This window comes from Pristiophorus japonicus, chromosome 10 (genome assembly GCF_044704955.1).
Source record: "Pristiophorus japonicus isolate sPriJap1 chromosome 10, sPriJap1.hap1, whole genome shotgun sequence".
Lineage (NCBI taxonomy): Eukaryota > Metazoa > Chordata > Chondrichthyes > Pristiophoridae > Pristiophorus > Pristiophorus japonicus.
The window spans coordinates 148,881,274-148,907,213 of record NC_091986.1 but is presented as its reverse complement, the minus strand read 5'-3'; the positions used below and the strand labels follow the sequence as shown (position 1 = coordinate 148,907,213).

Genomic DNA, 25,940 nt, shown 5'->3' with positions numbered 1-25,940 from the left:
ATTATAACTTCAGCATCTGACCCTGTTTGGCTAAAGACCAGTATTTGTTTTTGTTTTTAATTGTTTTTGAGTTTGGAGGGAGAGGGAAACCCTATTATTCTGTCTGCTCAACGCATTTTAAATCAGGGAAAACAGAGTTCGACTTGCATGCACTTAATTGCATGCATGAAGCTTTTCTCAAGAGCTACAACTGTCAATTTTCTAACAGAGAAGTATTAACAAGTTCTATGGCATAGTTTTGGAATATTTTCTTCAAACAAATGAGAAAATACCACATAACCATGAAATAGATCTTTAAATAGAAATGGCACGAGTTTTTCCAAAAAAAGAACACAAAAAAAAACTCAGCTACTGACATACAAAATTCTAACTTATGAGCCCACCAACATTCAATCCCTTCCACAGAACATCTTGCTATTAGTTAGCTTCAGACAATTTTTTGTTTCAAACGATCATGGTTTAATCCAGGAGAGCTACTTGACTTACAATAAAATCTTACCATAAGATTCTCTGACTCCAATGACCAGCTGCGAGTCAAATGCTTCTCCTAGTCTTTCAGCATGAACTAACTTCATTGCGCTATCTTGAAGACGATTCTTAATATTAGAGAAGATTGACTCATTCCAGGTATCAAGCATAAGCTGAAAGAATTAAAACACATTCTGCAGTGAAAAAAAACTTGTGTTCACATACCAAATATTGTTAACGTGATTCTACAATTGCTCATCATATTCTCCCAAACCTACACAGCTATATTAAACAGTCTATTAAATGCTGATTGGTGTGCTAAATTTAAATACATTGAAAACTCCTGTGTTTGGCTTGGTCAATGGTAAAAAACCATTTTAAACAGGTGCCATCATTTAACTGCAGTACTTGTTACACCTTTAGGTGGCACTGTGGCTGGAATTTTAACATTGTGAAGACCAGTCCCGCAACATTAGTTAAAGGTAACCTTTATTGGTTCGGTATTCTGGCTCAGAGTGAGCATGCACTTCCACCAGAGACACTAGGTCATCGCATATGAATGCGTAATCTCTAGTAACAATATCTCAGTGCGAGGACCAGAGCCAAGTACACTGTGATAAATTAGTGCAAAAATGAAAACTTGAATGTCTATCTCAGTCAAAATCACCTCCTTGCCGGTCCCTGAATGTCTGGTGAATCCCACCCACCTAGCCACCTAGCAATTATACATGTCATCCACCCATCAGGAATCTCAGCTCGAGATGCAGCAATATTTTAATGTACTTGGATTTTTAAAAGGCCTTTGATAATGTACAGCATAGTAGATTCATGACTATGGTCAGATGTGGACTCAGGGACAAGTAGCAGAATGTTTAGCAAATTGGCTACAAAACAGAAAACAGAGTAGGGACTAGAGGTAGTTACTCAGACTAGCAGAATGTGGAAAGTGGTGTTCCACGGGGATCGGTGCTGGAACCACTGCTGTTCATCATTTACATAAACGATTTGGACATGTGAATCAGGGGGTAAGGTAGTGCATTATTGTAGAAGGAATAAGGGGGCCACATACTGCTTGAAAAATCAAAGTCTAAATGAGGTACAGAATCAAAGAAATCATGGGATAAATCATTGAAAGTAGCAATGCAAATTAACAAGGCCATTAAAAATACAAATAAAGCACTGGGGTTCATTTCTCGAGGAATAGAATTGAAAAGCAGGAAAGTTATGTTAAATTTGTACTTGTACGAAGCGAGTGGTTAAGATCTGGAATGCAGTGCCTGAAAGGGTAGTGGAGGCAGACTCAATCTTATCTTTCAAAAGGGAATTGGAAAAATTTGCAGGGCTACGGGGAAAGGGCGGGGAGTGGGACTAGCCGAGAACTGGCATGGGCTCGATGGGCCGAATGGTCTTCTTCCGTGCTGTAAACATTTTATGATTCCACACTTGGAGTAAGGTGTACAATTCTGGTCTCTATATTGCAAAAAGGATATATAGGCACTGAAAAGGTGCAAAAAAGAATGACAAGGATGGGTAGTTGAGGCAAATAGCATAGATGCCTTAAAGGAGAAACTAGATAAGTACATGAGGGAGAAAGGAATAGAAGGATATACAGTTGGGGTTAAATGAAGTAGGGTGGGAGGAGGCTTGTGTGGAGCACAAAGACCGGCTTAGACCAGTTGGGCCGAATGGCCTGTTTCGTTGTTGTAAATCTATGTAATATTCCAATTGATGCAGTTGCAATGCCATCTATGTTTTCCCCAACTTGATTAGTCCCCGATGACTATCACTGATCCCTGACCTTAACTTTAAATTGAGGACTGAAATACATCTGCACACCTTGAGGTTCAATTATCTACCACCCTCTAACCCCCTTTCACCCGAGGACTACACGTGATCTTCAGGCCAATCGGTATAAAATAAAATTATATATAAAGGACGGAATGTATAACTTTCATATGGAGAGTGAATTAAATCGGTAGATGCAGGCCTATTTATTCCCTTGCCCACTAACCCCGTTTCAGCTGAAGATAACAATGGTCTTGACTCCATGTATGCAACTTGACAGGGGACTGACTGATAATACATTAAAAAATCTTACATCTGTGAATATTTCCTGTCTAGAAAACCTTACTTCCTGCTTAAGCTACGTGAATCTCGGTAACCTCCTCCAATCCTGCAACCCTCCAATTCTAGCCTCTTGCGCATCCCCGATTTCCATCGCTCCACCACTGGCGGCCGTGCCTTCAGTTGCCTAGGCCCAGAGTTTTAATACCCTCCCTAGACCTCTTTGGCCAAGCTTTTGGTCACCTGTCCTAATATCTCCTTATGAGGGTGGGTGTAAACTTTTGTTTGATAACACTCCTCCCGTGATGCGACTTGGGACGTTTTACTACGTTAAAGGTGCTATATAAATGCAAGTTGCTATTTAGTGATGCTGATTAAGGGATAAATATTGGCCAGAACACCAAGAGTTTCTCTGCCTGTCTTGAAATAGTGCTACAGGATGTTTTACATCCACCTGAGAAAGCAGATGTGTCCTCGGCTAAACGTCTCATCTGAAAGATTGCACCTGCAGATAGTGCAGAATTCCCTCAGTACTGGAGCCTAGATTATGTGCTCAAGTCTGTTGAATGGGACTTGAACCCACGGCTTTCTGACTCAGGTGAAAGTGTTACCACTGAGGCAAGGCTGACATCTAAATAAAGTTAAAGATAAGATTAAAATCATACAAATCTTTAGTTTTAATGAAAATGGTTTCCAAATCTAGGATTCGGTCTTCAATTACCTTAATGTACATTTAATAAAATTTTATTTTTGGCCACCTGACCAATTTAAGAACCAATTAAAATGACACCAGAATGCATATAACTAGTAAAGTATGAATAGAAATGACAAAGGGTCACATGTTGGCTTGTATTCTTTAGATGCACAATTGGCTGCACCACACATCCACAGAAACCCAAAAACATCAAACCTTGTACACATTTGCACTGCATTTCAATTAATCCCGCATAAATTTTCTACATTATTCAAATTCTTATCAAATGCATATTAAGATAGGCATACAAATAAACTTGGGTTTAAAACAAATGTATTCATGGCAGTTGAAGATGAAATCCATCAAATAAGCTGAAGCCAGTAAGTATAAAAGCTAGCAGATTTCCCATGGCATTGCTCAAGGGCAATGTGGGGTCTTAAGCACAGTAGTGATGGTTATCTGCTAACCTGGCCTGTTCTTTTAAGGCCACTGCACAAATACTCGAGAATCCAGGTAATTGCAATTGCTTGTACACATTCTGAAGTAATTCTGAAATGTGTAAATTGCCTATTAATGCCAGGCTCCAGATCAAAACAGTTGGCTTTACTTCTTTAAGATTGTTTTGCAAATGTAACCCAGTGTGACTTCTAGAGTGCAACAGATGTGCACCAGACCCAAAAACATTTTATATATAATACACTCATCATCATCAAAGACAGTCCCTCGGAATCGAGGAAGACTTGTTTCCACTCTTAAAATGAGTTCTTAGGTGGCTGAACAGTCCAATACGAGAACCACAGTCTCTGTCACAGGTGGACAGATAGTCGTTGAGGGAAGGGGTGGGTGGAACTGGTTTGCCGCATGCTCCTTCGCTGTCTGCACTTGATTTCTGCATGTTCTCGGCGATGAGACGCGAGGTGCTCAGCGCCCTTCCGGATGCACTTCCTCCACTTAAGGCATTCTTCGGCCAGGGACTCCCAGGTGTCAGTGGGGATGTCGCACTTTATGAAGGAGGCTTTGAGGGTGTCCTTGTAATGCTTCCGCTGCCCACCTTTGGCTCGTTTGCCGTGAAGGAGCTCAGAGTAGAGCGCTTGCTTTGGGAGTCTCGTGTCTGACATACTACCTGATCTTCTGTGGCATTGCTCATGGTTAATTAAAAACTGTGAATTTTAGGAAACAACAGTTACCTTGCAGTAACCCAAGTAATTATTGAATGCACAGCTGCATACCTTTCTGACAATACTGTCCTCTACATTGGATTTCTTATTACTGCCCTGTTTGCCCATTAAAGTAATCTCTAATTGGCAGAAAGGTTTGGGCAAGATGTCGCACTGTGTGAAGAATTTCCGCCATTCTGCAATGTAGGCTTTCAGTAACGCAGTGTCATCCTGATGACTCAGCACCCTCTGCAAAAAAAAACAAATATAATTTACATCAGGTCAAGCAAAAATACATCAGGGTGCAAAAAATGGTATCTCTAGGCAGTACCCTACCACAGACTTTGTTGTAGAGAAAGTAGTATATTACATCTAGACTGCGTCGAAGCAGAACAAGTACACTTCAACCATATAATCCTTGCTGAACTTTTCTGAACAGTTATTACAAATAACTAACTGAAGCGCTTTGGTACTTACACCATCATCTTTCAAAACTGATGGTTGCCTTACATAGTAAAGATGTATCTTCTACTGTAGAAGATAGCGATGGTTGGAGAAATGCAGGGAACATGGGTGGGAAGAGGATTAACAAAATGGTCAGAGATATCGTTGTTGATGATCAAGGCCTCAGAAGTGGAAAGGCCATGAGAGACGGAGAGGCTGCAAGACATGGGGGTCGAGGGGGTGGCCATGGGTGGAACAGTGAGGATAAAATACCAAGGATTCAGGAGAAGATACTGATTCTAATTTTATTTTCCTAATATTGTGCTGTATTATTTGATTTCTATGTATTTTAACCTGTAAATAAATCTGACAAAGTAGTTTTAACCTGTATATATTGGTATGACCGCATGGTACTTTCTGCCACTTGGAAAACTTGGAAGGGCATGGTGAGCATCCCTTACGATCTTTACTGAACAATATGCTGCAATTAGGGATTATTGTTAAATCTGACCATGCTAACCCATATGTCATATACAAGGTGCAGATTTTGGTTCTTCAGTGATTTGGGCTGTTTAGGAAAAGCAGCTGAGCTGTGAATATAAAAGTCTAAATTGTCATGACAATCTGTGATTATACAGGTGGGCTCAGAATGGCACCAAGTTTGTTATTATGAAGTGATCTATGAAAGACGTTTCTTGTTAAATTGTTGGTGTTTAATTTTGATATTCACTTATTCATATGAAATGGCCATGTTTTGTGAAATGTTTATACCAGCCAAAAATAGTGTTGTATAAATAGAAATAAATATAAATTAATGTAATCTGGAAAGTAGTTTTCGCAACCTTAAATATAGATTTGTGCAGATGCAACGGTTAACACCTAATCTATCATATTTGTAGAAAATATCAGAAAATAAAGTTATCAAAAAATATTCTCCTGTTAGTGAAAAAGAGGTGAAAACTTTTACGAAAAAAATTTATTTGGCAAAATTATGCTGTGTGGTAAAGGTATATAAAAATTAAATAAAGAATTCTGAATAATACAATAGGAATTTCGTTATAATTTTGAAGTGGCATACGAACACAGTTAAGTATTTCTCCAGGCTTCAACGAGGCATTGTACAAAAGTAGTATAAAGTCGTGAAGAGTCCGATTAAGTGTTGCAGTATTGTTAACAAAACATTCAATACACGAATACTTTAAAAAAATAAATAAATGCAGACTTACAGCTTGAGCTTGTTTGATAAAATCTAGAATGTCTTCTTTGAGAGCCTGATGAATTTTTGCTGGGCCCTTATCATCCCATAGACAGACAGCATGAACATCTCTGAGAAAACAACAGTATTTACAATGTATAATTTTGCACAAACACAAGAAACATTAACTTCAACAAGTAAAGCACAGCATACCTTGAAATAATTCATTTAACGTGTATGAAGCTTATATTTAATTGATTTTTAGATTTGAAAATGATACGACTGCTCTAAATAGGAAAATAAAAACTGTCGACCAAAACCAATTTTTCTACAGTCTGAACTACAAAGTACAAATAATCTAAATTTTGTTAAATTCAGCCAGATTTAATGGATTTAAGTTTTCTTTCCCCAACTGAAAGCTGTAAGAGTCCTGTGTGAAATGAGTTTGGGCATTTTCAGTCCAGGTCCTACTGGGTGAAAAGCCACTATGCAAAACTAGCCACTATTTAGCACAAATTAGCATTCTTACTCAACCTATAAGGATGGCATGCATGTGAAATGGGAAAAATATCTGCTACAGTGGTGCTTTTCTGGAGTCAAAGTTCATTAAAAAAAAACTGCTGAGCTAGGTAGCTTTAAGTCTGCATTTGGCCAAACAACATCCAACACGGAGTTCTTCATTTACAGTGGGCAAGTAAGTGACAACAGGTTTCATTCCTGAGAATGGAAATCTTTGACAATGGGTGAAATTCTTACATTACATTAAAAAGAACAGAAAATCAGGCACCTTCTCATATTTTGCTTTGAGGAAAATGTATTCCCTTTATTACCTTGTGCATTTAAAAACGTGACTTCTAGGCTGGAAGAAACTTTAGTGTACATGCTGATTGAGTAAATAAAATAAAATTATTCCAAGCTGCTTCCAAATGGAATAGCATATTAAATTAATTTGCTCAACTCATGCAAGACTATAAGCAGTTAGGTTAGAGTGTGTTGCAAGTCTGAGGGGTTCTGAAGATGTCACACTACTAGAGCAAAGCATTGAGGTTTGTCAATATCTGAACAGCAAGACTGACATCAGACCCGCAACTCAAACCTCAATTTTTTCTATAATGTCCGGATTCTTTTGTACTTGTATTGTAATGTCTGCCAGAATAATTTGCTGAAGACTATTGATATTTTGTCTTCATTCATTTTAAATAGAAGATGGAAAACCATCTATTAAAACAACAGGACCGATTTTCCTCTTTTCTGCTTGATTTTAGACAGAGCTGGAGTAGGCAAGAGGTGAAAATTGGAAATGTGATTCTCATCAGTTTCGCACCATCAGCTTCAGGATTCCAGTTAGAAGTAATGTTGGGCATCCCAAACAGCTGCCCACATACGTATAATGATATGTCACAAGACTTATTTCCCATTATTTGCACAAAGCAATGTTGGGTGCTAGGAATACCATGCTATCATATGGGAACAGACGAATTAAAATCGAAAGGTTGTAGAGTATAAACAAAAAAAATGTGAAATTGCACTCCGCTTCCATTGAGGGGTGGTAAGGCCAATTCTGCGGCGGGAGCAGGACTTCCATGCTGTTTACTAAAATTCGCTGCCCCAGAAGGTTACCTCCCCCAAGATGGGAGTCTGTGCGGGGAGGCATAGGGAAGTTGAGGGGAGACGTGGGCGGGTGATGGAGGGGAGAGTGGTGTAGGTGGGGAGCAGAGAAACGGCACCTATTTTCTATATTTATAATTTTCTATGACACTTCCTGTGCCCCACAAATTTAAATGTGTAGTCTAAACTGCACCTGCTTCTATCTCCTTCACCTGCCCCAAAGGCAGCTGGCCTTGTTATACAGCAGTTGGCAACCAGCAATTTCATTCCGATCCTGTTTGTGCTCCCACCAACCCCCAAAACAATCCATCCACTCAAAATATTGAAATGATCCTTACCCTGGGAAACTGGCTGGGGCCATGGACAGGCCATTGAGGCAACCAGAAGTGCAACCTCACTGACTGTCCACACAGGACAACAATTTGTCCCAACATTTTTACAGTCTCAATTAGATTTTCCAGTATTTTAGATACTTACGAAAATAAGTCAAACCATTGCTGCTTTGTCACAGATTCCTGCCGTAACAGCTTTAAAACAATGGGGCGCATAAGGTCCCATTTGTCCTCAAACTGGAGGGAGCCTTTATTCTGAAAGAAATTAACATAATGAGTAGGAATGGCATTAATTGATTAAGGCATTAATATGAGTGTACCGATATATATCAATAACCACCTTATATCAATGCTTACTCACCGATTTTAATATTTTAGTGAACACAATGCCAGAGGTACCAAGAGTGCATTTGAATACAAATACACATTACAATCCAACTGATTTTATCTTTATTTGTCCAAAGCCATCCTCTTCAGCTCCTGCCACAAACTCCACACATGGGGTCAAGTTTCGGGCCGTGCCTAGAACGGCGCAGCCCCGACATCGACGCCCGTTTTTCGCGCCCAAAACTTACCTAGGAATTCTCGGTCTCCCTGCAGGTCCCTCGGAGCTCGGCGCGGTGCGCAGAGATCAGCAGGAGGCAGAGCCACAGCGTCGCGCCGATTCTGGAAGTGCGGGGGGGGGGGGGCTAACTTAGATCTGAGGACGTCGTGCCAGCAGCCCTGCGCGTGCGCATTGGAGCGCGCAGTAGGTCACAAACATTGGCACTTGGCCATTTTTAAAGTAAAGTGCTGATTTGTTTCGTGGACCTTGGGATTGAATCTTGGTGATTTTTTGTGCCGGAATGAGTGCTTCTAGCAGCACTGTTGAAGAAATCACCTGCTGAAATCAGTGAGTGCTGCTTTTTGCTGCTAAACTTCCAGAACAAGTGCTGCATAGGTGTATGCAAAATAAGGACTGTGTGTTTTGAAAAATCAGAGTGTCAATTCAATACAGCAATGGAACAACGTCCACCAAGAGCAAAGAATTTCTTGCATGAGGAAGTGGAGATATTAAACGTCATTGAGCAGAGATGGCAGGAGCTAGATACCAGCAACAGAGATCGCATAAAAGTGCCACCTAAAGAAATGAAGAAACGCTGGAACCAAGTTGCAGAAGATTACTGCGCAGTGGTGCATACCAGGAGATCTGGAAGCCAGTATAAAAAGAAGTGGCACGACCGTGGTCAGTTAGTGTAAGTAATATTTTCATTTTTTAATGTAATCGTAATTGTCATGTGACTATCTGTATACCCCACCCTGCAGAAAGACGCACTCTGTAAAAAATTATATTTTACTCTTTGCAGAAAAAATTGGCCCACAACAAAAGGGAAGCAACTCGAACAGGAGGAGGCCCGCCCAATCTGCATCCACTGACACCCTTGCAACAGAGGGTAGCTGCTATGATGAGTCGTACATGGAGAAAAGCAATCAGTACAGCACAAGCTGGGCCAGCACACGAGGAAGAGGGTAAGTCCTGAAAATGCATCATGGCCCTTCAAATCAACCTGCTGCCTGGCCTGCTATGTGTGAGAGTACTCATGCCACCCATCCTGCCCCCTCCCTTACTGTTAAACATTTGACTGTTCTGATATATTTTGCAGAAGGTGATGATGATGATGATGATGATGCCGACCCTGACGATCCACAACAAGAACCAGTAGAACCTGATGTGGACGATCCAGACTGGATGCTGGTGGCGATAACTGAAATGTCTACAGGGGAGACCTTCCAAATTAATGTTTATGAACCCATATTAAGGGGCATCAGAGTTTCAACCCCTTGCATAGGTTCTGGTTCCACCTTGCATGGTTTTGATTCCGACGTTGCGGGTCCCAGTGGTGCTGGTGATATAATGGAGCAGTTTACGCCCATTCACCCACCATCCCAGCCCACGGCTCGCACTCGAGTGGTGCCGGATGAAAGACCCAGGGCCGCACCATCCCAGCCCGTACCTCCCACTCTAGTGCTGCCGTCTGGAACACTGAGCGCCCCACCATCCCAGTGTAGTGGTGCCGCGAGGTGGACCCAGGTAGAGGAGAAGGAGATTGGAGTCACGCTCTCCTGAGATGCAGCATGCAACAGATGCGGTTCAGGTTGTGGCATTGGGTATGGAGACCAATGAACTTACCCGATCACTCATCAGCAGCATCAGTGTGTGGGTGAAGAGGCGACGGTACTGACGGGAGAAATAGCAGTAATGACACGGGAACTTAGGGAGGGAATGTCCAAGGGAGTGCAATTGACGGCACAGGCCCTCAGGGAGGTAGCTGCTGCAATAAGGGTACACAGCCCGGCCAATCAAATGACACCCCCATGAAGAAGTGAACATTCACTGAGATGTGGATGAGATGGTTGCAGCCTTTCTTTGCTGCTTTTGTTCTTGATGTAGCTGTAGTTGCGTTTTTCCAAGTTGAATTTGTTTTGTAAGTTTTGTAACTTTACAACTTATAAGTGATCTTAGGGTTTTTAAGTGATCTTCAACAGTCATATTAAAAAGTAAAGTTTGGTACAACAAATATTTTTACAGTGACAATTTTTCATTAAAACTGAATCATGTTCCATTAACACAACACAACATAGGAACAACTCCAAAAAATAAACATGTCCATGCACAACAGTTGTCGCAGAGCCCTCAGGCATCAGTAATTGAAGCGTTCACGGATGAGCTGCTGGGCGCAGGGCTCGAGCAATCGTTAAAGGAGCACGATGGACGGTCCTCCTCCGATCTCGTGCTCCGGCATCAGGCACTTGCATGCTTTCCTGATCGTCGTCATCATCCTGCTCTTCCAAATTACTATCATCAGGCACTCACCCCTCATGTGGGTCTTCTGGCTCCACTACCAGCTCCTGCTGCCTCATGATGGCTAAGTTATGCAGCATGCAGCACACAACAGTGAAGTGACCGACAATCTGAGAAGAGTATTGCAAGTGGCCTCTGGAATGGTCCAGGCTTCGGAAACACTGTTTCAATATGCCAATGGTCCTCCCTATGATGCTGCGCGTTGCAATGTGCGCCATGATGTATTGATGGTCAGCTTCCGTCCGTGTCACGCATAGGGGCGTCATGGGCCAGGTGGCCAGGCCGTACCCTTTGTCTCCCAGTAGCCAGCTATGCCCTTCTGGCTGCTACTCAAACATGTCAGATATAACGCTGTCGCGTAGGATGAACGCATCATGGTTGCTGCCAGGATATCTCGCATCGACTGACATGATGCACTGCTTGTCGTCACACACAAGCTGCACATTGATGAAGTGAAACTTTTTCTATTCCTGTACTGCTCGGAATCCTCCACAGGTGCACAGGCGATGTGGGTACAATCAATGCAACCCTGTACCTTTGGGAAGCCAGCATTCCTGAAGAAGCCCACAGCCCTGTCATGGATCGCTTGTGCGGTCATTGGGAACTTGATAAAGTCATTCCTCCATGCATACAGTGCAGCCATGACCTGGTAAACGCAGGCATGTATTGCACGTTGAGAGATGGTGCACACATCTCCAGTTGTAGCCTGAAATGATCCCGAGGCATAGAAGGCAAGTGAGGCTGTTACCTTCACTTCAACAGACAAGGCAGTTGGCGTTCTGCTTCTGGGCTGCAAATCTGCTCTCAGCATATCACAGATCTCAACGACAACTTCTCTGCGGAAACGCAGCCATCTGACACAACCAGCCTCGCTCATATCCAGGTACGAGCGCCTGGCTCGATATTGCCGACGTGGGTAAGGTCTCCTGCCCATCAGTCTACGGGCTATAACGTTCCTGGTGCGGTGAGCTCTAATCAGTTCTCTCCTAAGCAGTGAATTGCTGGCGAACCATTGCATAATCCGTGGTGTTGACAACGCAGCACCCATACTTGAATTACAAATTTAACTTTTAAACTGGCTGGCTGGCTCTCCCTCCCGGTGCTTTGCACGCCTAGCCTGTCTCCTGGCCGAATGGCCTGCAGCCTATAAAAATAATTTCACAGCTGTGGAGGCTGCTGCGTTACCTTTGTGTGTGGCCTCAACCGTGTCCCTCCCCTGTCCCCTTGCCGAATGGCCTCAGCCTCCTCCGCAGCTCGAAGGCTGCTTGCTGTCTCTTTGGCTGCCGTCGAGCCACTGACGCTGCCCCTGTCTCCTACATGGAAGGCCTGCCTGAAGCACCGCAGCTCGAAGGCTGCTGCTGCTTCACACAAGTAGGAATATTCAATATTTATTTGCTTTATTTATAATTTTTTATTCAGGATGGCTCTTTATTTATATAAGTAAGACTGTTGAATGCTTGTAGAATTCAATTACTTCCCTTCCCTCCCCTCCCCACCCCCCCCCCCCCCACTCCGTTCCCTACGCCCGATTTGTAACCTACGCCTGATTTCTAAGTGTAGGCAAGGTTTTTATGAGCGTACAAAAATCTACACTTACTCCATTCTAAGTTAGTTTGGAGTAAGTTTTTACTGCCTAAACTTGCAAAACAGGCGTAAGTGGCCGGACACGCCCCCTATTGAAAAAAAAATCTGTTCCAAAATGAAAATGTTCTAACTGACTAGAACTGGAGCAAACTAAATGGCGAGAATTGCAATTTCTAAGATACTCCATTCTAAACTAGTTGCTCCAAAAAAATAGGAGCAACTCAGGCCGAAACTTGACCCCATGGGAACAAGAGTAGGCCTTTCAGCTCCTGGAGTCTGTTCCTTACACTAGTGACTAACTCCATTTCCCTCCTTGGACACTTTCTCAGGCTGAACCAGAGCATTCACAACCTTGGTGTCCTGTTGTACCGAGCTGAGCTTCCGACCCTATATCCTCTCCATCACCAAGACTATCTATAAAGGCAAAATATTGCAGATGCTGAAAATCTCAAATAAATTTTCGTAAGTATCTGAATTACTTGAAAAATCTAATTGAGACTGTAAAAATGTTGGGACAAATTGTTGTCCTGTGTGGACGGTCAGTGGAAGTTCAGTGGGCTGCACTTCTGGCTGCCTCAAAGGCCAGTCCATGGCCCCAGCCAATTTTCCAGGAAAGGTCATACTGAAACGTTAACTATTTCTCTCTCCACAGATGCTGCCTGACCTGCTGAGTATTTCCAGCATTTTCTGTTTTTATTACTAAGACCATCTACATCAATCTCCGTAACATCACAAAGCATCTTGGAATGTTTTTCCATGTTAAAGACGTTCCATAAATATTATTGTTCTTGTCCATCGCCTCTGTCCTCACTGGCCTGCATTGACTCCCAGTCCCCCAATGCTTCAATTTTAAAATTCTCATGTTCATATCCCTCCAAGGCCTTGCCCTCCCTATCTCTAAACTCTCAGCACTATAAACCCTCCCACCAACTCCCTGTTCTGACGCCAGTCTTTTGAACATAAGAAATAGGAGCAGGTGTAGGCCATATGGCCCCTCGAGCCTGCTCCGCCATTCAATATCATGGCTGATCATCGTCCTCAACTCCACTTTCCCGCCCGATCCCCATATTCCTGGATTTCCCTAGAGTCCAAAAATCTATCTATCTCAGCTTTGAATATACTCAAGACTCAGCATCCACAGCCCTCTGAGGCAGAGAATTCCGAAGATTCACAACACTGAGTGAAAAAATTCCTCCTCATCTTGGTCTTAAATGGCCTACCTCTTATCGAGACTATGTCCTTTAGTTCTAGACAGTCCAGCCAGGGGAAACAACCTCTCAGCATGAACCCTGTCAATCCCCTTCACAATTTTGTATGCATCAATGAGATCACCTCTCATTCTGCTACACTCCAGAGAGTATAGATCCATTCTACACAATCTCTCATCACCGGACAGCCCTCTCATCGCAGGAATCAATCTAGTGAACCTTTGTTGCACCACCTCCAAGGCAAGTATATCCTTCCTTAGATAAAAAGAGACCAAAACTGTGCCCAGTACTCCAGGTGTGGTCTCACTAAGGCCCTCTACAATTGAAGGAAGACTTCCTTACTCTTTTACTCCAACCCTCTTGCAATAAAGGCCAACATGCCATTTGCCTTCCTTATTGCTTGCTAGTTTTGTGTTTCTTGCACAAGGACACTCAAATCTCTCAAACACACATTGAAAAGTTTCTCACCATTTAAAAAATATTGTTTTTGTATTCTTCCTACTAAAGTGAATACCTTCACATTTCCCTACATTATACGCCATCTACTACCTTACTGCCCATTCACTTAGTCTATCTATATCCCTTTATGGACTCTATGTTCTCCTCACAGCTTACTGTCCCACCTAGCTTTGTATCGTCAGCAAACTTGGATACATCACATTCGATCCCTTCATCTAGGTCATTAATATAGATTGTAAATAGCTGAGGCATCAGCACTGATCCTTGCGGCACCCCACTAGTTACAGCCTGCCAATCTCCTTCCTCCGCCGCCCCCCCCCCCCCCCACCCCCCACCCCCCCACCGACCACCATTAATACCTAGCCTTCAGCCTCCTAGGTCCCACTTTCTGGAATTCCCTCCTTAAACCCCTCACCTGTCCATTTCCTTCTCATTTTTTAAGACTTCCTTAAAACCTACCTCCTTGATCTGGCTTTTGTTTACCTCTCAGCTGGCCTCTAATTTTTCCTTCTTTGGATTGGCATCAGTTTTTCACATGCCTCTTATGAAGCACCTTGCAACAATTTTCTGCTTTAATGACGCTTTATGAATGCAAGTTGTTGTTACTGGATCAGTTGGCACCAGAGCAGTCAAGTGTCAGCTTGGTCTAGTGAAAGCGCTCTTGCCTCCAAGTTGAAGGTTGTGGTTCAAGCTCCACTGAACTAAACTGAAAATCCATCCAGCCAGTTCAGGTAGACATTAAAGCTCCTACAGCCCTATTTGAAGATTTTTTAAATCTCGACCATGCACATTGTCTGAATTATCAGCTAACCAATCTCATGAGGTCGCATAAAACTACTTTGTAATCAGATATTTGTAGTCATGCCCTCTGTTTTTTCCCCTCTAACCATGTGCAGCTGAGAATATAAATTCATTGTGCTGGGAATAACAGGTTCAAACTTGCATTCTACACCTCCATGGCCATTGTGTTGTGCAATTTATCTTTTGGGCAATGATTATAAAAAAAATGCAAGTGCAAGAGAAATTACTATTACTAAATATTTTCTGTGATCAATGGCATTGAGAATTACAAGGTTAAAAGTTAAAATTGCATTTTAGAATCTGGGAGAAGAACAGTTTTCAACAAGAAAAATGTATTTTCATAGAACACCCAAAATTTGATTTGTCAGTTTACATCGTCTCCCTCGTCACCAGTGGCCTGCTATTGCACAACAACCCATCTATAGAAGCCGGACATCAAGTTTGCACATCTATGATTATTTTTGTAACTCTCCATCGTGAGACGCAAAGGCTAGACGATCTAATTTTTTTTTCTCTCCGTGGAGGAAAGAAGAAGTTGACCTCCAGACGGAGTATAAATCAAGAAATAATGGAGGCTTGTAAAAAAAGAACAGCAATAATCATGGGCAGTTTTAACCTTCATATTGATTGGACAAACCAAATTGGCCAAGGTAGCCTTGAGGAAGAGTTCATAGAGTGTATCCGGGATAGTTTCCTTGAACAGTACATTGCGGAACCAACTAGGGAGCAGACTATCTTAGATCTGGTACATGATTAATAAATGAACTTCTAGTAAAGGATCCTGTAGGAAAGAGGTGATCATAGCATGGTTGAATTTCAAATTCAATTGGAAGGTGAGAAAGTTGGATCTCAAACCAGTGTCCTCAGCTTAAATGGAAAGGTTGAGCAGGTTGGTCCTGTGCTCATTGGAGTTCAGAAAAATGAGAGGTGATCTTATTGAGACATATAAGATAATGAGGGGACTCGACAAGGTAGATGCAGAGAGGATGTTTCCACTCATGAGGGAAACTAAAACAAGGGGGCATAGTTTTAGAATAAAGGATCGCCCATTTAAAGCAGAGATGAGGAGGAATTTCTTCTCAGAGGGTTGTAAATCTGTGAAATTCTCTGCCCCAGAGAGCCGTGGAGGCTGGGTCATTGAATATATTTAAAGTGGAGATAGGCAGGGTTATGGGGAGTGGGCAGGGAAGTGGAGCTGAGCCCATAATCAGATCAGCCATGATCTTATTGAATGGCGGAGCAGGCTCGAGGGACTAAATGGCCTACTTCTGCTCCTATTATTTTCTTAGAACTCTCCTAGCTGATCTAGTCAAAACCAGGAAGGGGAACCGGCACAGGCTCGATGTGCTGAATGGCCTACTTCTGTGCTGTAACCATTCTATGATACTATGAAAATGCATCACTCTAAAATTTACTGTTAAGATAATTCACATCCTGTAGATTAAAAGAGAACAGCATGTCTCGACATTCAATTTAGCAAAACTAGATTTAGGATATGAATACAATATTATGTACCCAAGCCTTTAAACCCAAAACAGCTGATTTGAGTCGAAGAGTCACTTCTTTTTTTAAATGAAGCACTAAATGCATTATTTGCATCAGCAATGTAAAGCAGAGTAGGCCCTTGCGACTCCCCTTCAGTTGCAACCCAAGTTCCACCTAATCTATGAATATTACAATGATGTAAACTGGTGACAGTTGAACATAACTCCAAATTACATAATTAATAGCAACATTTTTCCATAACCTTAACAAAAATATATGGGAAAGAACCTGTGCTATTTACCAACATACATTGGCCTGGATGTTGTTCTCAGCGGCAAAGGAACGGCGCTAGCCATTCACCTTGCTGACAGATGCCCATAGACTTCATAGGCTTGTCAGCAGAGATGACGTCTTATCCTGCGCGGCACCCTGTACAGAGGATCTGTGGCATGTGAGGGCAGAGCAAGAAATAGCATGGCTCTTCAACCAAGAAGATTGAAGAATCCTCACTGAAACACAGAGTCCAAACCACAAAGTAAAACAAGAAATAATAGAACACATGAAAAAGAAGGCGGCCATTCAAGCCTGCTCCACCATTCAATAACATGGCTGATCTTCTACCTCAACTCCACCTTCCCACACTATCCCCATATCCCGTGATTCCCTTAATATCCAAAAATCTATCGATCCTTGTCACCTCTCATTTTTCTAAATTCTAGGGAATATAGGTCTAGTCTCAATCTCTCCTCATAGGAATGTCCCCCCCATCCCAGGAATCAGTCTGGTGAACCTTTATTGCACTCCCTCTAAGGCAAGGAGACCAAAATTGTACACACTACTCCAGCTGTGGTCTCACCAGGGCCCTATATAATTACAGTAAGACTTATTTATTCTTATTCGCCAATCCTTTTGTAATAAAGGCCAACATACCATTTGCTTTCCTAATTGCTTGCTGTACCTGCATGTTCACTGTCAGTGATTCATGTACAAGGAACCCAGGCCCCTCTGAATACCAACATTTTTCAATCTCTTACCATTTACAAAATATTCTGCTTTTCTATTTTTCCTATCAAAGTGGATAACTTCACGTTTCTCCACATTATATTCCATCTGCCATGTTTTTGTCCACTTAACCTGTCTATATGTCTTTGCAGCCTCGTTGCGTCCTCCGCACAACTGAATTTCCTAACTAAGTTTATATGGTGAGCAAACTTGGATACATTACACACAGTCCCCTCATCTAAGTCATTGATGAAGTAATGACATAGATTGTAATACATCTGAGTCATACAGAAGAAGATTAAGAAGTTAGGTACCAAATTAAAAAGCAAAACACAGGAATTGTAATCTCCAGATTGCTTCCTCTGCCATATGCTGGATAAGTTAGAGAAAGGAAGATTAGGACGATCAATATGGCACTGTAGAGCTGGTGCAGAAGAGAAGGGTTCACATTGTTGGGACAGGGAAATGATTTCTGGAACTACTTGATTGCCAATGTCTTTATGGAGTGGTTAAATAAAGTAGTGGGGGGGGGGGGGGGGGGTTTAAACCAATATAGCATTGGTGGAGAAAGCCTAGGTTGGAGATTAGAAAGGGAGAGCAGAATTAATACATCTACTGAATAGCAGAATGCTTAGCTGAAATAAAAAGGGAGAAAATTCTATGATAAGAGAAACCAAAAGAAAGAAGCCAAGAGGTAGGGAAAGATAAACGCACTGTTATAAAAGGGCAAGGGATATCATAAATGGAAAGACCAGGAAAAATAATGATCAACATTTCAAAAAATTGGATGGAGTGAGATGTATGTGAATGCACAAAGCACTCAATGCAAAAACTCAAGAGTTAGAAATATTGGTAAATATATTGTAGCTTTAATAGATTTGTGGCTCAAGTTTGGACAGGACTATAAATGTAATATTTCTGATCATAATTTCAGACTAGAAGCTGTGGAGAAACAAAGGGATTTGGATGCCTATGTACAAAAATCACTAAAAGCTAGTGCACAAGTACAAAAAGTAATCAAAGGGCTAAAGGAATGTTGCCCTTTATTTCAAGGGGGCAGGAATATAAAATTGGCCATGTGAAGTCTCAATTGTACAGAACCTTGGTCAGACCCAATACCGTGTTCATTTTTGGGCAACGCAGTTCAGGTTCCTATGAGAGCCATGGAGAGAAAAAGGGGTTGGATGGCAGTGTTAGTAAAGGATTCTATAAGAATGCAAGGTGATCTAGGGGATTGCATTAAGATACGGAGTTACAAAAGAGAGAGGGAAATGGTACAAATCTTAATATGCATTACAGACCTTCAAACAGTGGAGATAAACCAGAGCTATAGATCTGCTGACAGCTCAGAGAGATATGCAAGAACAAGGCAACAATATTGGGGTGATTTAAACTATCCCAAAATAGACTGGAATAAAGATAATGAATGTGGTCAAGTGGTGAATGCTTTTTAGAATGCATCCAGGACTGCTTCCGACAAATACCTGATGAGAGCTGGAGAACATTGGTAAATAGTATAGGCAATCACAAAGAATAGAAAAGTATAATTAAGATTTTTTAAAAAACGGTCTGGACTGAAAACAAAGCGAAGTCCAGTCAGATGGAAAGGGGTCTGCCCCATACTAACAGGGCAGAAAAGTTAGCAAACACATCGACAGATCTACAGTGGGAAATCTTCAAATACGAGCTAGACAGAATACAAAATAAATAGATTCCAATAAAGTGAAAGGAGGCACATCAAAATATAGAGTTCCATGGATAAGGAGAGAGATTAAAATTAAACAAAGTTAAAAAGGTAAATTTAGGTTTAACAATATGATAGTACCACCAAATGTGGAAAGTTTAGTAGGGAGGTGAAAAAGGAGATTAGAAAGGCTAAAATGGAATATAAATAAAGACTCAGATCATGCAAAAGCAAAAGGGGCTTTTATAAGCAAATAAAATGTAAAAGAATAGTTGGAAAAGGTAGAACCACTCAGGGGTCTAATGGTGGCAGGTGAAGGTATGACAGAGATATTAAATCATTATTTTTCATCAGCTTTTATAAACGGTGGAAATGAGAACATAGTGTAGTCGAGGAGGATATGAAACAATTGATGGTGCTAACTGTAGGAAAATAACTGGTTTTGATAAGTCACTGAGTGCTATCATGCACCCTAAACTACTGAAAGTCAAGGAAGAAACAGCATAGAATCTGGAGATGGGGAAGCTAGCAAGGAGAGCATTTGAAAAGTCAATCCTGGAGTTGAAAGTATGGATGATAGTTTTAGTCTAGGAAGGAAGAATTAAGGGTATGATACAGGGGTATTGTAGTGGCTATGTTATTGAACTAGTATTACAGAAGCCTGCACTAATAATCCAAAGAACGCGAGTTCAAATCCCATTACGGCAATTTAAGAATTTGAAAAACGTCTAAAATAAAACAAACTGGTGAAAGCGACCATGAAGCTATCAGACGATCATAAAAACCCAGCTGGTTCCCGAGTATCCTTTTGGGAAGGGAACCTGTCACCCTTACCCTAAATGTGACTCCAGTCCCACGCCAACATGGTTGACCTTTAAGCTACTCTCTGAAGTGCCCTAGCTTAATATTTGAACTGCCACAATCTTCTCAGGGCAACTAGAGATGGGCATCAAATGCTGGTCTTACCAATGACACTCACGATCCAGAGAATTAATTAAAAAAGCATGGAATATTCAAAGTGGAAGGTGGTGGCATGATGACAGACTGCAAGTAAACTCAGGGTCAAAGAAATTACTGCAGTTAGTTGTGCATATCTGGGCACTACCTGTGCAAGCAGCCTGAGATTTGGATCAGCTTTACCTTTAAGAAATTGACCCATCAAGGACTTGATAACAGGCAGAAAGATGTGAAAAGGGGAGTCAGAAGTTTTCTCACACTTTTGGAATAATTTACTAAGGAACGTCATTGAAACAGACAGTATAAACAGTACAAAGAGACAATTAAAGAAATTCTGCAGAAAAGGCAAGTAAGGTGAGACTAATCTCTGAAAAAAAGTTTGCCTTGTTAGGTTGTTCCTAAAAATGTGTATTTTGTGCCAACCCATTGAATTTCTAACTTTTACCACCAATTAATTTTTAGCATGCAGATGAAAAAGGAAATACAAATTGAATGACAGTAACTACTTAGGTGGTACCTTTTAGCAGTTATTTGTTGCTAAAATACATAGTAAACTAGAAGTGTTCACATATATATAGAAATATAAAACTAAAGTTATGATTGGGTTTGTTTTGTTCATTAATGACTATTCCAAATCTCAGTCAACTGTATGACAAAATCTGATGAGACGATAACCAGTTGTTTCTCCAGAACAGTTAGCTATCAAAAAACTTTAATAGTATTAAAATAAATAGGGAAATGCTACAGACTGGTCATACCCCTGATTTTAGGGAACTAATGCAGCTGTTGAGCTTCCACTGCCAAATACTAGTCTCATTTAAAAATAGCCCAACTATGAGAGGAGAAAATGGAGAATATCCTTATTCAGTAAGCAAGAGCCTTCATTGCTGATAGTTTTCTTTTAATTCGTTCTCAGAATGTGGGCACTGGAAAGGCTGGCATTTATTACCCATCCCTAGTTGGGTTGTGAAGGTAGTGGGCCTTCTAATCGAGGGCTATTAAGAGTCAACCACATTGGTGTGGGACTATAAAGGTCAGACAGGGTAAGAACAGAATGTTCCGGGGGCAAGAGAACATTAGGTTTTTACAGCAATCCAATAGCTTCATGGTCACTTTTACAGATACTAGCTTTTTATTTCCAATTCAAAATCTTAAACCATCATGATGGGATTTGAACTCATGTTCTCTTGATTATTAGTCAAGTAACATAACCACTACACTACCTGTCCTTGCCTGCACAAGATACTGCAGACCCTCACAAGCCATATTCAGATTATTTACACACTTTACAGGATGCCATAGGTTTTTACCCCTTCAAATAAGCACAGATAAGGCAGTGCCACAATACGCTATACCAATTATCTGTAATGAAGCCTGCACTGAAAAGAAGCAGGTTGGTGATCTTAATCTTAAGCACATTTTCAGGTCCAGTGCTGAGCACAAACTCATTATGGTCCCTGTCAAATGGAGCAAAACTTAGGATTGCTCCATAAGTGTTATAACAACAGCTACTAAAGTTGGTCCTCCTTTCCAAAGAATATCCCCAACATAAAAGGAATCCAGGATGACTCCTTTTTCCTACACCTTCCTGTATTTAAGACACATGCTTGTGACACTTGCATTTACTCCATGCAACCAAAGTAGAGGAACAGTTCGGCTAGAAGTTACACACTATAATTAATGTTTTTAAAAATATCAGCTTATGGTGCGTGAATATACTGTTTTTGATGCATGTTACAACTTCGTAAAGTTTTTTTAAAAAATTACATTAACGAGCAGAGTGCAAAGCAGTGCAGCCTTCGGTCGCCCGAGGAAAAGAGTGTTTGAAGACCAGGCCCTCCAAACTGCCACCAAACTCATGGTCTACAAGGCTGTAGTAATACCTGCCCTCTTGTATGGCTCAGAGACATGGATCATGTACAGTAAACACCTCAAGTTGCTGGAGAAATATCACCAACAATGTTTCTGCGAGATCCTGCAAATCCCCTGGGGGGACAGGCACACCAACATCAGCGTCCTCATTCAGGCTAACATCCACAACATTGAAGCACTGACCACACTCGATCAGCTCCGCTGGGCAGGCCACATAGTCCGCATGCCAGACACAAGACTCCCAAAGCAAGTGCTCTACTCCTTCATGGCAAACGAGCCAAAGGTGGGCAGCGGAAACGCTATAAGGACACTCTCAAAGCCTCCCTGATAAAGTGCTACATCCCCACAGACACCTGGGGGTTCCTGGCCCAAGACCACCCTAAGTGGAGGAAGTGCATCTGAGAGGGCGCTGAGCACCTCGAGTCTTAACGCCGAGAGCATGCAGAAATCAAGTGCAGACAGCAGAAAGAGCGTGCGGCAAACCAGTCCCACCCACCCACCCATTCCCTCAACGACTATCTGTCCCACCTGTGACAGAGTCTGTGGCTCTCTTATTGGACTGTTCAGCCATCAAAGAACTCACTTCAGGAGTGGAAGCAAGTCTTCCTAGATTCCGAGGGACTGACTATGATGATGACAAAGCAGCTGCTTTGTTTGTATTATTTAGAGAACTGAATTATTTTAATGTATGAAGTTTGAGTTCAGCTGAGCCTAGAGTTTTGTGAACAAAATAACTACTCAGTCCTGAAAGAAGTGATGTCCGAATATTCTTGATAACGAGAACTCTGATTTTAGCTCAACTGAACTAAATATACAAACTTCCAAAATGTCAAGGTCAACATTTTTAATCAAATTTCTCAGATGTAAAGCTAGTGGAAAAACAAAAAGGTGGTATTTGACAATGTACAAACTTAAAAACTCCCCCATCTTCCTGAAGACAGTCAGTTATGCACCAACAAACCCACTGCACATGGGCCAAATGCCCTCTTGGCATGCAAGTTCAGTCAATGTCAGCCGGACATTACCAAGCACAATATAAATGTTCACTTAATCTGTGAAAAAACATCCAACAATGCAGTAATAAAAGTTGAGTTGTGCCTGAAGAGAACATTAGTGTGGAATACTGCTGGATACAGGTTTTTTATTGCTAGTAGAAGCACTAATGATGGAACAATTGAAAACGATGAATGTAAAATATCACTTAGTAAACATTATGCAACTAATGTACAGTAAAGTTGGGAACAAACGTTTTGTGGATAAGATCGAGTCCTTGGTAATGGACACTATTTAGGTGATAAATGATCAGTGTTTAAACGCTACGGTTTTTGATCGTATTATTTGTACTAGGATATTGATACAAAACAAACATAACTGAAAATACACAGGTCTGTCAGAGATAAGACAACAACATTTCAAGTAGAATCCTTCTTCAGAACTGCTAACAGTTCTACTCAAGACATAATTCCACTAATACTTTCTCCATTTGAAATTTGTAACATATCTCCCTCATCCTTATTTCTGATTCTATTAATATGCCTGACTATCTTATTTTTTAGTACTGGTGAAGGGTATGTACCCGACACGTAGACCGTCTGTTCGCTCAACTGATACTGATTGACCCGATGTTTCTAGCTATTTCTAATCTTCTATTTTAAAAGGAAGTACTATATTTGCTTAATAAACTTACACTTGATCGTTATGTATTCTAAGTTCTATAATGCAAGCTAACAAATGAGCTACTAAAATTCACCTTTCAATGTAACATTGGCATAGGAAGTTATCTATAATACAAATTAGACAATCTCACTTACAGGAAGAGCTCCAGATTTAGCTTTTACAATAAAGCATCGCCCTCAACACACATCATAAACCTAAAGTTTAACGGAGTTGTATTTTTTTGAAATACATTACATCCCATGCTGCTCTATAAACAAACTCCTCGCACGCCACAGAGCAAAGTAGTTTAGAAAACGCAGGGCCATCGGTTTGCTGCGAGGACTGAGAGACCTGGGAAGAAACACGCTTTTGAAAGCGATCTTTCTCCTTGACGTTCCCTCTTCCCCCGGCCGCTCACTACCGGCGCCCCGGGCCCCGGGCCCGCGTCGTGAGCGTCTGAGTGTGAGGGGGGCAGCAGCGGACACTCCAGTAACCGGCCAGCGCCGCCGCATCTCCCTCAACCTCCACACATCAAAAACCTGCAGCAGATCAAACACTTCGGAACCAGCGGAGCCGAGGCCCTGAAACCTGCGACCGATAACAATGAGCGAGATGAATGTCGGAGCCCGGCCAGCTGCCGGAGAGCCGCGGCCCCGCTTACCTTTAACAGATTAGACGCCATGTTCAACTTTACTGAATCCCTCGCAGCCTCTCGCGAGATTTCAGGGAGGAGGGGGAAACTTCCAGCCGAAAAGTGACAGAAAGTGTGGATAAAAAAAATTGTCTCCAACACAAAAAAACCAACAGTTCACATGGTAACGGGGCGAGCGCGCGGCCGGGTCATCGGTTTTTAATATTCAGTATTGTTTATTTTTCCCGTGTGTGGGTTTTTGTTTTCCTTGTTAATGTTTTGGTCTCCACTCCGTTCCTCCTGCCGCATCCTGCCTGGGTCTAAACTTAGCTCCGCAACAACAGAGCCATATCAGGCAGGCTCATGTGATCCCCAGGCAACGGCCAACCACAGCGCCGCTCCTTCACCGACACCATTCGCTCTCCCGCTCCGGCGACACCGCTGCCTGCCGTGGAGGGTAGTGCCGCTCCTCCACCCGCTCCCTCAGTTACTGCGGTTACGCCGATAGCGCCCCCTGCCGTGGAGGGCATCACTGCTCCCTCAGTTACTGCGGTTACGCCGATAGCGCCCCCTGCCGTGGAGGGCATCACTGCTCCCTCAGTTACTGCGGTTACGCCGATAGCGCCCCCTGCCGTGGAGGGCATCACTGCTCCCTCAGTTACTGCGGTTACGCCGATAGCGCCCCCTGCCGTGGAGGACAGCACTGCTCTCAGCAATCGGACAGCGGCACTCCAGCGCTCACCTTAAAGCAGGTAAGTGACATCGCCTCGTGGCTAGAAGGATAACGCGCTCCCTCTCACCTCGGACTATGGATCCTAAATCAGCGACCTTCAACAAACTCCACCTCGGCGCAAGTAACGTTAATTTGAAAATACCCAGAAAATGCTGGAAATACTCAACAGGTCAGGCAGCATCTGTAGATAAAAATATAATTAAAGTTTCATATCCATACCCCTTCATCAGAACTGGAAAAAGTTAGCGATGTAACAGGTTTTTAAGCAAATACAGAGGCAGGAAAAGGGGGAAGGGAGGAAAGAACAAAAGGGAAAGTCTGTGATCGGGTGAAGGCAGAAGAGATTAAATGACAAAAGGGATGATGGTGCAAGGTGAAAATCTCCTTTCGCAAACGAGTTTAGCCATCCATCGCCAGCCAGGTCTGGCTGGAGCACAGCAAACTCTATCAAGCCTCACTCCCTCTGCCAATCCTACTCACTACTCTAGGATTATCTTGGAGAGCAAAGATAACCCCTGGCTTTTTCCCATTACTAACTGCCTCCTTAAACTAGACTGACCATACGTCCCTGTTTTCTGGGTACAGTCTCTGGATGAGGGATGGATGGGAGGAAAAGCAATGTGTGAGGAGGACACAAAAAATCTGCAAAAGGACATAGACAGGCTAAGTGAGTGGGCAAAAATTTGGCACATGGAGTATAATGTTGGAAAGTGTGAGGTCATGCACTTTGGCAGAAAAAAACCAAAGAGCAAGTTATTATTTAAATAGAGAAAAATTACAAAGTGCTGCAGTAGTGGGACCTGGGGCTACTTGTGCATGAAACACAAAAGGTTAGTATGCAGGTACAGCAAGTGATCAGGAAGGCCAATGGAATCTTGGCCTTTATTGCAAAGTGGATGGAGTATAAAAGCAAGGAAATCTTGCTACAGATTTACAGGGTATTGATGAGGCCATATCTGGAATACTGTGTGCAGTTTTGGTTTCCATATTTAAGAAAGGATATACTTGCTTTGGAGGCAATTCAGAGAAGGTTCACTAGGTTGATTCCGGAGATGCGGGGGTTG

The 25,940-nt window shown here is 42.2% G+C and overlaps 1 protein-coding gene across 1 annotated transcript in view; it reads right to left on the bottom strand.

Annotated features, from left to right (window-relative positions):
• The window catches only part of LOC139275129 (cullin-5), an 89,636-nt gene extending 65,057 nt beyond the window's left edge, over positions 1 to 24,579 (bottom strand). Inside the window, exons 1-5 of the mRNA XM_070892171.1 lie at positions 24,174 to 24,579; positions 8,108 to 8,217; positions 6,054 to 6,153; positions 4,456 to 4,632; positions 500 to 641 (exon numbers count right to left, since the gene is read on the bottom strand). Coding sequence (XP_070748272.1) covers positions 500 to 641; positions 4,456 to 4,632; positions 6,054 to 6,153; positions 8,108 to 8,217; positions 24,174 to 24,194 — 550 coding nt within the window. The 5' untranslated portion in view covers positions 24,195 to 24,579. The remainder of the gene's footprint in view (positions 1 to 499; positions 642 to 4,455; positions 4,633 to 6,053; positions 6,154 to 8,107; positions 8,218 to 24,173) is intronic.
• Positions 24,580 to 25,940: the final 1,361 nt, after the last annotated feature.